Raw genomic sequence first — 12,928 nt, 5'->3', positions numbered from 1 at the left:
TGCCTGGGTTAACCCATCAGCTTGATGCACAACCAACCATGTTCTGGCTCTTGGGGTCATTTCTTGGGATCAGACTCCCACTCCTATGTTCCGGATCCCCTCCCTCACTTCCTGGTTCAGGAAAACTATAACTTCCAGCTCGCCTGGCTGAAAGCAGGAACCGGGAAGCAAGGGAGGGAACTGAAGCATGCAAGGATGGAGCGAAGGAGTCTGAAGTACAATCCTAAGGGCCAAATCATTGTCTAATTGTTACAAGTGGGTGATGAGGATGGAGACTTTCTGGCAACACCATCATTTTAGAATATGTTCCCAAAGAGAGTCTGCCAGACTACAAAACTATTAGGATTCTGAAGACAAACCAAATCCTCATTTATTCCAGCTAGTTTTAAATGTACAACTACCTACCTTGTCTTTATTATTTTAATGTGTGTACAGTAATTGTTTTATGATGCTAAGTTAATTACTGTGGTATCTGTGTTGTTTTATTCCTCCAAGTCATTTCTTTTGTGAAGCCCCTGAGACTTGCATCTAAGTAAACATGATTGGCTTGTAAGATCCAAGACCCCATTAGCAATATCTCCAATGGTGATTTTTAGAGGGATATTTTCTTTTGGCAAGAAGTAACAGAGAAACAAATTCCACCCTTGCCAGCTTTTAGTAAGAACACCATGAACTTGAGATTCCATGTACGGTATACACATCAATCACCTCGGCTTTTGTACTCATAACTAGGCTGTTCTTTTTAGAAAGAATTTAGACTGTTGATTACTGCTGCAAAGTTTTCCAGACAGAGCACAATTCTCTACCTGACCATATTTAACCAACACTCTTATTGTAACATATCACTTTCAGGACAGATCTCAGCAAAATCTGCTTATGGGGAATTGGGGGGGGGGCATGCAGCCCTGGACTGGTTGAAACTGGTTAGGGCAAGAACAAGGAACTTAGCCCTGGCTGCAAGCAGCAGGAGGGATTGCAAGGTGACAGTAACAGAAAAGAAGTCTGAAGTCTTAACAAAACTACACACTTTTGCTCCACATCAACTACTGTAATTTGGAAAAAACACAAACTGTCACTCCTGTGAGTCATCCAAGCCATAAATGCACATACCACTTCTTGGAAGTAAGTGATATGGGAGTCAGTTGGGCTTACTTCCGTCTAGAAAGTGCAGTGGATTGCAACTGCAAGGCTGGCTGCAACCCAGAAATCCAAATGAATTCAATGGGACCTTGTGTCCTGAGCGAGTAAGTTTGTTAAGGATCAGGTTGTCAGGGAAAAAAATCCCAACCTCTGGGAGCAGAGCCTCACTGAACTGACTGAGCTCTTACCTCAGAGTAAACATGCACAGGTTTGGGGCTGCCCTGCCGGGTTAAGCCTTGCAATCCTACACCCTCCCTTCCATAGAAGTGAACTTGCATCCGGATATCTTGCATTAGCAGAGCCATAAGATATGGGTTGCTGGGAAGTTTTGCAGGTAGATTTTTTTTTTTGCGGGGGGGGGGAGGGAGTGTTTTCACAGCCAATCCTGATATTTAGCTGGAAGACCGAAAGGTGCAACCAGCCTACCTTCTTCCCTACCTCCCGCCCCCTAAAAAAAACGATCCCCGTTTTGCAAAACTTGGGGGGGTGCAAAGCTACCACTGATGCAACCCCTCCCCAGGTTACTAAGCAACGCCCCTCCCATCATCGCCTCTCCCACCCACCCCCGAAATTCTCCCCATTAGGAAAAGGCGCCAGCATTGCCCCTCAGAGCCTTTGGGGTGGAAAGGACACAACCCCTTTCCACCGCCACCCTAACCCCAAATGATCTGGGAACGGGGTCCATTCCGCTGCCGCCTCCGCCCTCCCTGCCCCGCGCTCACCCTTGACTTTGCCGAAGGTGCCCACGCCCAGCGTGTCCCCCAAGATGTAGTGCCCTATCTTCACCCGCCCGTGCTCATGTTTCTGTTTATCCGCCGCCGCCATCTTGCGCCGAGAGCCGAGCCTGCGCACAAGGGAGCGGGGGAGCGAGGCGGCCCGGTGCCCTCCCTCCTCGCCAATAGGAGGGGAGAGAGAGAGAGAGAGAGAGAGGAGCTCAGGCGAGGCTGTGCGGGCTGCGAAGGAGGTTCAACCACACAAGCGCCCGCCCGCCTCGAAAGCCTAGAAGCGAGACTGCGCGACTTCTTGCTTTTACCCCGCTTTTCGGAGACCAGGGGCGGGAGGCAGGTGGGGAGATATAGGCAGGCCTTGGGGGATCATTATTCCAAATAATCCCAGACTCTCTAAATGTCCCCATTTTCCAGGGACGTCCCCGATTTAGAAAAGCCGCCCCGGTTTCTGATAGGATCCCTGAACGTCCCGCTTTTCCTTGGGATGTCCCTATTTTCATTGGAGAAATGTTGGAGGAAATGTTGGAGATGTTATCCGTCTGATGGCAATCCTTTATAGGGAAGGGTTGTTGTTGTTTTTTGTAAAGTTTTATTATGTTTTTTTTATATATGTTGGATCTGCCCAGAGTGGCTGGGGCAACCCAGTAAGATGTGGTGGTGGGGATAAATAGTATAATTATCATTATGGAATGGGAAATCCCTATTATCATCGTTGAAATGTTGGAGGGTATGTAATTTCCTGTTTGGGAAATTGGGAAAGGACAGAAAGCCTTGCTTCTAGACCCTAGGACAGGCATCCCCAAACTCTGCCCTCAAGCTGTTTTGGGACTACAATTCCCATCATCCCTGACCGTTGTTCCTGTTAGTTAGGGATGATGGGAGTTGTAGTCCAAAAAATCTGGATGACCGAGTTTGGGGATCCCTGCCCTGGAGTGAGCCTGGTTGAGTTCAAGGGGACTTGTTTCAGAGGTAGATGCTGTTTGGATCCCAAGCCTTTTAATTAAGCTCAACAATTCGGTTCCTGGGCTATGAACCAACTTGAGTCCATGGCGGTGGGGAAAGGCATATAATTGCCTTCTGTCGTTTATGATCTACTTGAGATCCCTGGACTAGATGACCCTTGATATCCCTTCCAATTCTATGATAAATATATGTCTGCATATATATAGTCTGCTTCAGCACACACACAACTAAAAGACCACAATAAATCCACTCCTTTTGTGCAGCACGTTGCCCTATGGGACTCGCTCCCACAGAATATAGTGATGGCAGGGCTGGCCCAAAATATCTTGGCTCCCGAGTCAAACCGTAAAGTAATGTCCCTCTCCCACCCTGTGCCAGGGAAGAAGTGGGGAGTGAAGATCTACATCAGGACCAAGATCTACATTCCTTGGAGGCTGAATCTGCTGCCCCAGTGACTCCTGCTCCCCGAGGCAGTTCCCTTACCTTCCCTCATGGGTGGGTTCAGCGCCACCACCTTGCATGGCTTTCAAAGTGGATTAGGCCAGTGGTTCCCAACAGGTGGTCCGGGGACCCCCAGGGGTCCGCGAGCTATGCCAGAGGGGTCCGCAAGATGCTATTAGAATAAAAAATATATTAAATATATTTTGTATGATAACAGATTTTTTTGTTTTGGCCGCCTCCTGCATGAGCAGAGTCTAGCGCAAAACTAGAATTAGATAGAGGCAGTAGGTCTGCTGTATGCCGTTAGGTGGCGCTTTACAAACACTACTGTTTTGCAAATACAGGATGGGAGACACCTGGCTTGAGAGCAGTACATGTGAAAAGGATCTAGAAGTCTTGGTAGACCACAAACTTGACATGAGTCAACAGTGTGATGCAGCAGCTAAAAAAGCCAATGCAATTCTTTGTTGCATCAATAGGGGTATAGCATCTAGATCATGGGAAGTAATCTTATCCCTTTATTCTGCTCTGGTCAGACCTCACCTGGAGTACTGTGTCCAGTTCTGGGCACCACAGTTCAAGAAGGATACTGACAAGCTGGAACGTGTCCAGAAGAGGGCAACCAAAATGGAAATGGAAATGATGCCTTATGAGGAACGGCTTAGGGGGCTGGGTATGTTTAGGCTGGGGAAGAGAAGGTCAAGGGGTGATATGATAGCCATGTTCAAATATAGAAAAGGATGTCATATAGAGGAGGGAGAAAGGTTGTTTTCTGCTGCTCCAGAGAAGCGGACACGGAGCAATGGATTCAAACTACAAGAAAGAAGATTCCACCTCAACATTAAGAAGAACTTCCTGACAGTAAGAGCTGTTTGACAGTGGAATTTGCTGCCAAGGAGTGTGGTGGAATCTCCTTCTTTGGAGGTCTTTAAGCAGAGGCTTGACGGCCTGACAGCCATCTGTCAAGAATGCTTTGGTGGTGTTTCCTGCTTGGCAGGGGGGTTGGACTGGATGGCCCTTGTGGTCTCTTCCAACTCTAGGATTCTATGATTCTAGGTAAAGAGGCAGCGCATGCATTCTACTAACGCTCACCTCCCCAAGATGCTTTGCGCGCGTCGGCTTCATTTGCAGGTACCCTGTCTTCTCCATTCCCCTCCCTCCTCCCTGGCGTGCGCTGCCTCTTTGCAAAACAGTAGTGTTTGTAAACCAGAAACTTGGAGATAAGGCAATGAAAAAGATCCTTCCATTTGCAACCACATATCGGTGTGAGCAAGCATTTTCTTCCATGTGCTTCATGAAAAACAAATATAGGAATCGGCTCGACATGCAGTCGGATTTCAGAGTGAAAGTTTCAAGTTTGGAACCTAATATTTCAGAAATAATGGACTCAAAGGACAGATTTAACCCATCTCATTAAGAACTGAAAATTAAAACTAACTGTATACTGATGGAGTACTCTGTTGTAACTGTAAAAAACGTATAAATATAAAAAGACTCTTAATTTGGCTCTCACTTTTTAATTTTAGGATTAGGAATTAATGGGGGTCCTTGTCACAATAGCGGCTCGATGAGGGGTCCTCGATAAAATTTTGTTGGGAACCCCTGGATTAGGCAGATTCATGGTGAATAAGGCTGCCCACTGGCTCCTAACCATTCTGGACGTGCTCTGCCCCCACTGTCATCGAGTGAGGTGAGCTGGAGGCCTGGGTGGTAGTGTCTGCTCCAATATTGTGGAATTCCCTCCCAAGAGAGGTTAGACTGGATCCCTCCTTGTTATCCTCTTTAGACAGGTGGTGTTGACCACTGGTTCAAACATGTTCAAACTTTTCCTGGCAGATAGGAAAATATTTACCCATCTCATTTTTGCAGGCCATGCCAAGATTAAAATACAGGGCAGTAATCAGTTTTAAAGTTACTAAATGTACTCCAGAATAGCTCAAACACAGACACACACAGAAGAGATTCTCTCTTCAGAAATGAACTTGGCCAAGGGCCAGATCAAGGGAGGCGCAATAGGCGGAAGAAAGGCTGACTCACAGTTCTCCTTCTCTTCCATTATAAAAACACACCCACTATTTCACACAGAGAGGCTGGAAGCCCTCCAAGGTTACTCAAAAATATGTTGCCTTGTATTAAAAGGTAGATGTTTCAAGTGTGCGTGCATAGGATTGCAGCATTAATATGCCAAACGTGCATTAGCGCAGTACTCCGCACTGCAACAAGAGATAACATTCTCTGGAAAGAACTATCAAATCACAGGGTCTGGCAAATCACAGGCTACGATTTACCCATGCCTATAACAAAATAGCAGCCACCTCATCAAATTCAACTCATGAAATCGAAGTATTTACTCCAGTTCTGGCAGTAGTCCTCCTTCGTAAAGGTGCAAGGGATGGAACTAGGAATGTGGATTCAAGACATATGTAACTAGAATGTACAAAGGTGCCGGGTATTGAGACAACCCATGGCCTTACCTAGATCTGTGCATCTTCACAATCTAGCAGACACTCTCTAAGTTCATAGGATGGGCTTCCCAGCCTTTTGGTCTGTGCATACATCTAGAATTTCTTAAAAAGTTTCTGCGGTGTGGGACATGACTACTGACAAAATAACTGCTGCAGTGGTATGTGGTGAAGGCACATAGTGAATCACAAAATACTGGGAGTATCCCAATAACAAGTGCACACACCTCCATTGAGCTGCATGCAGGTGGTGGGAGATTGTCTCTGCGAAAATGGCTGCTGGATGGGACCCTCTGCATCCGATTTACAACTCCACTGAAAAGAATGCATTTGCTGCTGAACTGTGGTCTCTCCTCCCAATTATGCTCAAACTCATCTTTTACACGCCTAAGCATTAACTGGAGCATCAATCAGACCATTGGTTGACAGAGATCAGTACTGCCTGCACTGACTAGCAGCAGCTTTCCAGGCTTTCGGACTAGAACCATATGTGTCCTGTGTGCAAAACATGCAGACTCCCTCTGAGCTATGGCAGAATTTGATCCCAGATGGCATACGTTACAGAGCAGATCTCACCAAGGCCCTACTCCACTGTGTCTACCAATGACCAGACACTGTCAGATCTTATACCAACAAATGATCTAGAACAGGCATCCCCAACCTGCGGCCCTCCAGATGTTTTGGCCTACAACTCCCATGATCCCTAGCTAACATGACCAGTGGTTGGGGAAGATGGGAATTGTAGTCCAAAACATCTGGAGGGCTGAAGTTGGGGGATGCCTGATCTAGGTCATCCATAATTACGGAGAAATATGCATTTTGCTACTTTTCTTTAAGTGTTGCTTTTAAGCTCTACAGTCCAGTTGTTGAATGTGCAAAGTCCCAGTTATGCTGAAATTTTTAAAAAGTTGTTCTTGAAGCTATCAAAAATCTGGTTCTGTACATTAGAGAATATAGCATTTCTTGTTTATATAGTGCTTAGTATTAACTACAGCAATACTGGCTCAGAGCAACCTGCCCTGCAAACCTAATTTTTTTGCCCAAAGCTATGTTGTGCTATATTGGGTTTGTGTGTTGGAGACCAATACAGTGGTACCTTGGGTTACGAACGTGATCCGTTCCGGGTCGCAGTTCGTAACCCGAAAAGGGCCCGAACCGCTGCTTTGCGCATGCGCAAAGGCGCACGGCGCTTTTGCGCACGCGGTGAAAATACTTCCGGGTTTGCGAAGTTCGTAACCCGGGTTGTTCGTAACCCGAGGTACGACTGTATGGAGATAGCAAAGAAGTCAATGCTCGTTTGCCCATGTGCCTCCAAACTTTGGCCATGTAATACTATCATACATAGCACAATCCTTACTTTATTGGACCTTTCCCCTTACAATGGACAACTGTATATTAAATGCATATACAGGTGATATCCAGTGTTAGTCATACTTGTAGTAGAATCTCTGACACTCAAGTATTTTGATTTCAAAGGGTCTACGCCGCCACAGCAAGGATACCCAACACTGAGTATCTCATAATATGCCTTATTTTAATTCACCATATACTGGCAACTCAGCAGTATAAAGGGCACATGCCCTCTGGCAAATTCAACATTTGAATTGTAATAAATACTTGTACAGGCTAAAATGTATGATGGTTTAGGTCAAGACTACAAGGCAACTCCACCTGTATTAAACCAAAATGAAGCTGTTCCTAGTATCGTTTTACTAGTGAACTTGCAGAGGAATGTCTCAATAAATTTCAGGTGTGAAAGCCCCTACTTGATGTGCCAATTTCAAACCTCAGGCAAGACCTCGGTAGATATAATCATAAGTAAAGTGAAACCTGACATGGCTATTTTGAAGGTAAGCCCAAAATGATGAGATGTTTGTCAAATCAAGTCCTTCCCCTTTGCAACAATAAAGCAATGCTTGTAGTAAAGACCAACAAAGCAAAGTGATAAAACAAGTGCTCAAGGAAACAAGAACCTTAGTAAATATTTGCATTTTTTTCCTATGCAGTTTGGAGTTTTTGTTTACTCGAAACTCTGTGGTTAATGCTAACCACATTAAAGTACAGTGGTACCTCGGGTTACAAATGCTTCAGGTTACAAACTCCGCTAAACCAGAAATAGTACCTCAGGTTAAGAACTTTGCTTCAGGATGAGAACAGAAATTGTGCTCTGGTGGTGCGGCGGCAGCAGGAGGCCCCATTAGCTAAAGTGGTGCTTCAGGTTAAGAACAGTTTCAGGTTAAGAACGGACCTCCGGAAGGTATTACTGTAAGTTCTTAACCAGAGGTACCACTGTACAGTTGCGATCTTCTTTATGCAGTATTGCACTTCAGAACATTCCTGGAACAATTTCATTTTGGTGCAGTATTGGGACTGCTTGGGAGCAGGTGGAGAATTATACAAAGTAACTTTAAGGATTACAGCCTAAATTACAATCTTCTATATGTGAATATACAAAGCTAGTTGTGGACACTCCAATAAAACCTATTCTTTATGTTATAAATTTCTGGAGCAAGTTTTCTCACGACACATCTTCAACATATCCAACTGTACCATACCACCAAAATGAAGCTTCACACAACCAGTACTAAGGTTTTGGGTGTTTTTTTTTGGAAAAAAAAAGTTTTGTATATTTGAACATGAGATTTTATATATTTATCTCATCAAATTTCAGATTAATTCCATCAGGAACTATCTGAACAACCAAGCTTGAACAAAGGTCTCAATGTGGAAGAGGAGGTACTGAGGAACATGTAAAGATGACAAGCGTTCTTCGCAGTTCAGGCCATTTATTTTAAAAAGACATTTGAGTCCTTAAGATGAGCTGGATGCTGCAACAGCAGCTCTCTTGGGCTTTGGCGCTGTTCCTTCACGGAATCCATTCCTGTGTATACAAGATGAAGTGGAGTTAGTGATTACTACAATTGTTCTAGAGTGCACGTATCCATTTAACTGATTTTAGTGTTCTTTTTCATCAGCTTATCTCAGTTAAAAAATGAAATCACTTATGAACTCAGATGTTCAGACTTTTGTTTTTTGTAAGCATCATAGATAAGCTGCAAAAATGAACAAACACTTCTCAACATGTTGAACATTTTAAAGTGTGCTTTAATGTCCCCCCCCCCCCCGAGAGGTAGCTGTGTTTGTTGCAACACAGACCAGTCTTAAAGACTAACCAATTTATTATGTCATAAATCTTCATGGACTAGCATCACTTTGTCAGATGAGTAACTTTAATCCTCAGTTTATATACTGCATGTGTGTTTGTGGGTTAGCAGTAAGATTATATATATTATATATTGCATGTGTGTTTGTGGGTTAGCAGTAAGATTAAAAAACCCTGGTAGTGTTTTCAACAGTATAGTGGACTTCAAGATGCACTGCTGGAAACATATCAGCCATTGGGGCTGCTATTTGTTTAGAATACACTGCCAGGTTATGACTATTTACACTGCAATCCCACTAAGGAGAAAGTCTCACTGACTTCAGTGACGCTTAATCTCATTTAAGAGATATAATTGCTTTATTACCTATTAATGTTGCAATGGACATGACTAACAAGCACATTAATCTAGTTAGCTAGAACTCATTATTTATTAATATTTATACCTTGCCTAGTAAAAAAAAACCCACCATGGTAGCTTACAGCATATATTCATATGGATCTTGCATTAAATAACCCACATTGCATTCCAGAACACATTATCTGTAATAGCAAGGATACACTACTGTACCTGAATCTGCGGTAGACCTTTTTCAGATGCCTCATACGGCCAGTTCCGGTAGTATTGCGTCTCTTGGCCTTAGCACTCCAGTTATCTAAAATACAAAAAAGTAGATTGTGTGATGCATTACAATCAAGAAGCAAGTTTATTTGATCTGCAGATCAGCTTCCCTCCATGGTTTTCCTGCCCATTTTGATGCTCACAGATAAGGCATAGTGATTGGCCCAATGTCAACCAGTGAAACACATGGCTTGAGTAAGGATTCAAACCTTGTTGACTTCAATAAAGTCCCTACACTTTAACCACTCTACCTACCCTGGCTCTCTTTGAAAAGGCCAAGGGTGGAAAATATGAATAGCAATCTCAGAAAATGTGAACAAATTGTGTTCCCCACATATGTTAAAACTGTTAAACACATACACACATACAGTTTACTAGTGTGCTCAAGCTAGTACCGGTAGCCTGAATTTCTACACTGAAATTGCTTCTATCAAAGCAAAAAAAGGATGGCACAACCTGTTACTCCTTCCTCAGCCCAGTCACTTGCCTGCATGAAACCTCCGATTGCCCAAGCAGTCCTTAAATCCAAAGCTACACTGTTTTTCTCAGGCAAAATATTTTCACAATAAACTACGGTATGTATTTGCATTTATATGGTGCAACACCATGGATCTCAAAGCAGCAAGGTATTACGGAACCAGTCATGTTAAAGTCAGATATGTTCCTGCATTTGGGAAGTTCTGCACTTACACTTCCTCTTGCGCTTAGCAGGATATCCACATTTTCCGCATGTGGACTTCTGGAGATGATAGGCCTTGGACCCACATCGACGGCACAAGGTGTGCGTCTTATTGCGACGCTTTCCAAAGGAGGATGTTCCCTTTGTCTAAAACGTAAATGGAAATGTTTATGCAAATGCTACGATTATAATAATATGCAGTGTTATATTATTAGAATAAACAGATGCAGAACAATCTTAATCCTACACTTTGATAAAGCATTAACGAGCAACAAGCGTTTTATAGAAAAACCAAGTGTACTTTGCATACATAGTATAAGGACAAAAGTTATTGGGTTGGTACAGCATATTAAGAGTGTGAACTACAAAATATTCAACTCCCATCTCTGCTATGCCATTCACTTTGCAGTTTCAGAAAAGTAAAATTTCCCTCAGTCTTTGCCCCAGCAAGACAGAAACAATGCTGGCCCACTGTTGGGATTACTAGGATCTTTTTGAATGTTTCCTTGAAATGCACTATATACATGCTCATCATCCCATACCAGCACAGCACAGCTGTGATGACTGGGGGAAATAGGAGTTGCAGTCGGACAAATTAGGAGGACACCAGATTGGTGAAGGCTTAACCATACAAAGGACGTGAAATATTATGGTGGGTTTACAGGCACTGTCAATTTTCTGTGTTTTCCAAGCACTACCTTATTATTAAATGAAAGGCATGCTTTTCATACAAAACGACAATGCATTTCAAATTTTAAATGCAGTTCAAACCCCTCTAAGAACTAGGGGTGCCAGCCTCCCTCAGAAGGTGCCCAAAGCCCCTTACCTTCTTGTTTTTTAATTCACCTTTCCATTGCTATGGTTGTGCTTGATTCAGCCGATATACTAACAAAACCCAATAAAATATTACAGCGATGCAAACCCCAAGGCCTCTGTCCCATTGAAACTGAGGTTTTAATCTGAGTATGCATGGGTAGGATCCGGCTGTAAAGCATTTCTGGACATTCACAAAGTTCACTGAGGCACCCTTAGGCATTTTAATACCAACTGGTATAGTGGCCAAAGCATCAGTATTAGGGGACCCATACATACGCACACCTAAGCTATCCAACATAATGTATGCAATATATATATATTTTAAAAAACACCCAAGAGCTTTCATTTTTTTTACAGTACACGAGCATTCTGCATCCTTCTCAGCCCAGTATCACCTTTCACTCCAGAAATCAGAGCAAACACACACGCCTAACATGCCAGTATACTTGCAACCCATGAACTTTACAGGCACACGTTTGGTCACTCTCATCCCCCGCCTTAAAGCAACGCTAGAAACAAGACAACGGGCCGTGGCTCGAGCTGCGAGGTGACCCGAGCCAGGCCTGGGCCTCTGCACGGCTTCCCCCTCTAACCTCCGCCCCACCAACCCGTGGCGTTGCAGAGACAGACGAAGCCCGCTGGTAGGCCCAACCGGGCCTCCTTGTAGCAGCTCCCCGCGCTCTCTTCGCGCTATGGAACTCGAGGCTCCGGCGGCTGAGCGACCGCAACGCCTGAGGGACGGGGCAGAAATACACGGCTCCCGGTCCTTAGCAGTTTCCAGGTAAACGCTTCCCTACGCGGCCTCGGCCGCAGGGCCCTCAACGGCGACGGATGGCAAAGGATTCTCCGCCGCCCCCAAACTCGCACTCACCATCTTCCTTCAGCCGCCACAACGAAAGAGAGCTAGCTCCACCCCGACTTCCGCAATATCCTCGCCGCGGCTTCCGGCGAAGGAAGCGCAACCGCTGAATAGGCTCCCTTGAATAAGCATGCAGAGGGGGAGCGGAAGGGGGAAAGGGTGACACGAGGAAAGGGCTAGGGACCGGGGAAGTGACGTCAGTGGGGGCGGGGTCTCGGCCTCCCTTGCAAATAGTAACTTACAGTATATATAACTTACAGTAACTACGCTGCAACCCCTGGATGCGGCAGCAGACATAGAGTTGCAAATTCAATTTTTGGGGGGAGGGGATCCAAATGCAAACGGCCCAGACGCTTAGAAATTCTGCCGTGAATTTTAATGGGTCACAGTTTTCGATAACTTTTTTGTACGTTTTTAAACTATTGTAATTTTTTAAATTGATTTTATTGTTTGGTCTTAACTGTTTTGAGGGGTGTGGTTTTTCTCTCTCACCCCACCCAGCAGTGTATAAATTTTATGAAATAAATGGACCACCTGCAAAACTCTTGCACAGAACGTCTTGCAGCACTACCCTGTGCGTGTTTACCACTCTGCTGTTTTCAGTAAGGCTTACTCTCAGGGAAGCATGTGAAGACGGCAACCCACAGATCACGATTCTACCAAATGCTGGTTTTGCAGTTACACTACAGAACAATTTAAACGAAAGCTCGCGACAGTATTCGGGAGTAAGCCCATTTAATACAGTGGGACTTCTGTGAACATACATAGGGTTGAACATAATCCTGAGAGTTGAAAAGTGAATTCTTTTTTGTTGGCTCAACTTCAGTTGTGCAGTATCTACTAATTTCATAGATGAAAATAGGAGCTTTCTTTCCCAACATCCCAATTCTAATGCATTGCTACAACCTCTTCTCTATTACATTGCCTAAAGTTTTACTCTGCATATTATTATTTTATAAATATATATATATATATATAAAGCATTTAGAAGAGGAGAAGGGGACGACAGAGGATGAGATGGTTGGACAGTGTTCTCGAAGGTACCAACATGAGTCTGA

At 44.2% G+C, this 12,928-nt stretch overlaps 2 protein-coding genes and 1 non-coding gene across 4 annotated transcripts in view; all 3 read right to left on the bottom strand.

The window, feature by feature from the left end:
• The window catches only part of PRKAA1 (protein kinase AMP-activated catalytic subunit alpha 1), a 39,851-nt gene extending 37,822 nt beyond the window's left edge, over positions 1–2,029 (bottom strand). The window contains exon 1 of one of the 2 annotated variants that reach the window (XM_088653265.1): positions 1,863–2,029. In XM_088653265.1, the coding sequence (XP_088509391.1) occupies positions 1,863–1,965 (103 nt within the window). In that variant the 5' untranslated portion in view covers positions 1,966–2,029. The remainder of the gene's footprint in view (positions 1–1,862) is intronic. The other variant, XM_035100532.3, reaches the window with a different exon arrangement.
• Positions 2,030–8,503: 6,474 nt separating this feature from the next.
• RPL37 (ribosomal protein L37) lies at positions 8,504–11,912 on the bottom strand. The gene is made up of 4 exons (XM_035100784.3): positions 11,883–11,912; positions 10,207–10,342; positions 9,466–9,550; positions 8,504–8,615 (listed from the first exon to the last, which is right to left on the bottom strand). The coding sequence occupies exons 1-4, from the start codon at positions 11,883–11,885 to the stop codon at positions 8,546–8,548; spliced, it is 294 nt and encodes a 97-aa protein (XP_034956675.1). The 5' UTR covers positions 11,886–11,912; the 3' UTR covers positions 8,504–8,545.
• LOC118077374 (small nucleolar RNA SNORD72) lies at positions 8,708–8,789 on the bottom strand. Its single transcript, XR_004691630.1, has one exon. It is a non-coding gene; the product is annotated as a small nucleolar RNA SNORD72 (small nucleolar RNA).
• Positions 11,913–12,928: the final 1,016 nt, after the last annotated feature.

The sequence above is a fragment of the Zootoca vivipara genome, chromosome 10 (genome assembly GCF_965207765.1).
Source record: "Zootoca vivipara chromosome 10, rZooViv2.hap1.1, whole genome shotgun sequence".
NCBI lineage: Eukaryota > Metazoa > Chordata > Lepidosauria > Squamata > Lacertidae > Zootoca > Zootoca vivipara.
The sequence above is the reverse complement of the archived record's forward strand: the minus strand, read 5'-3'. Positions and strand labels throughout refer to the sequence as shown.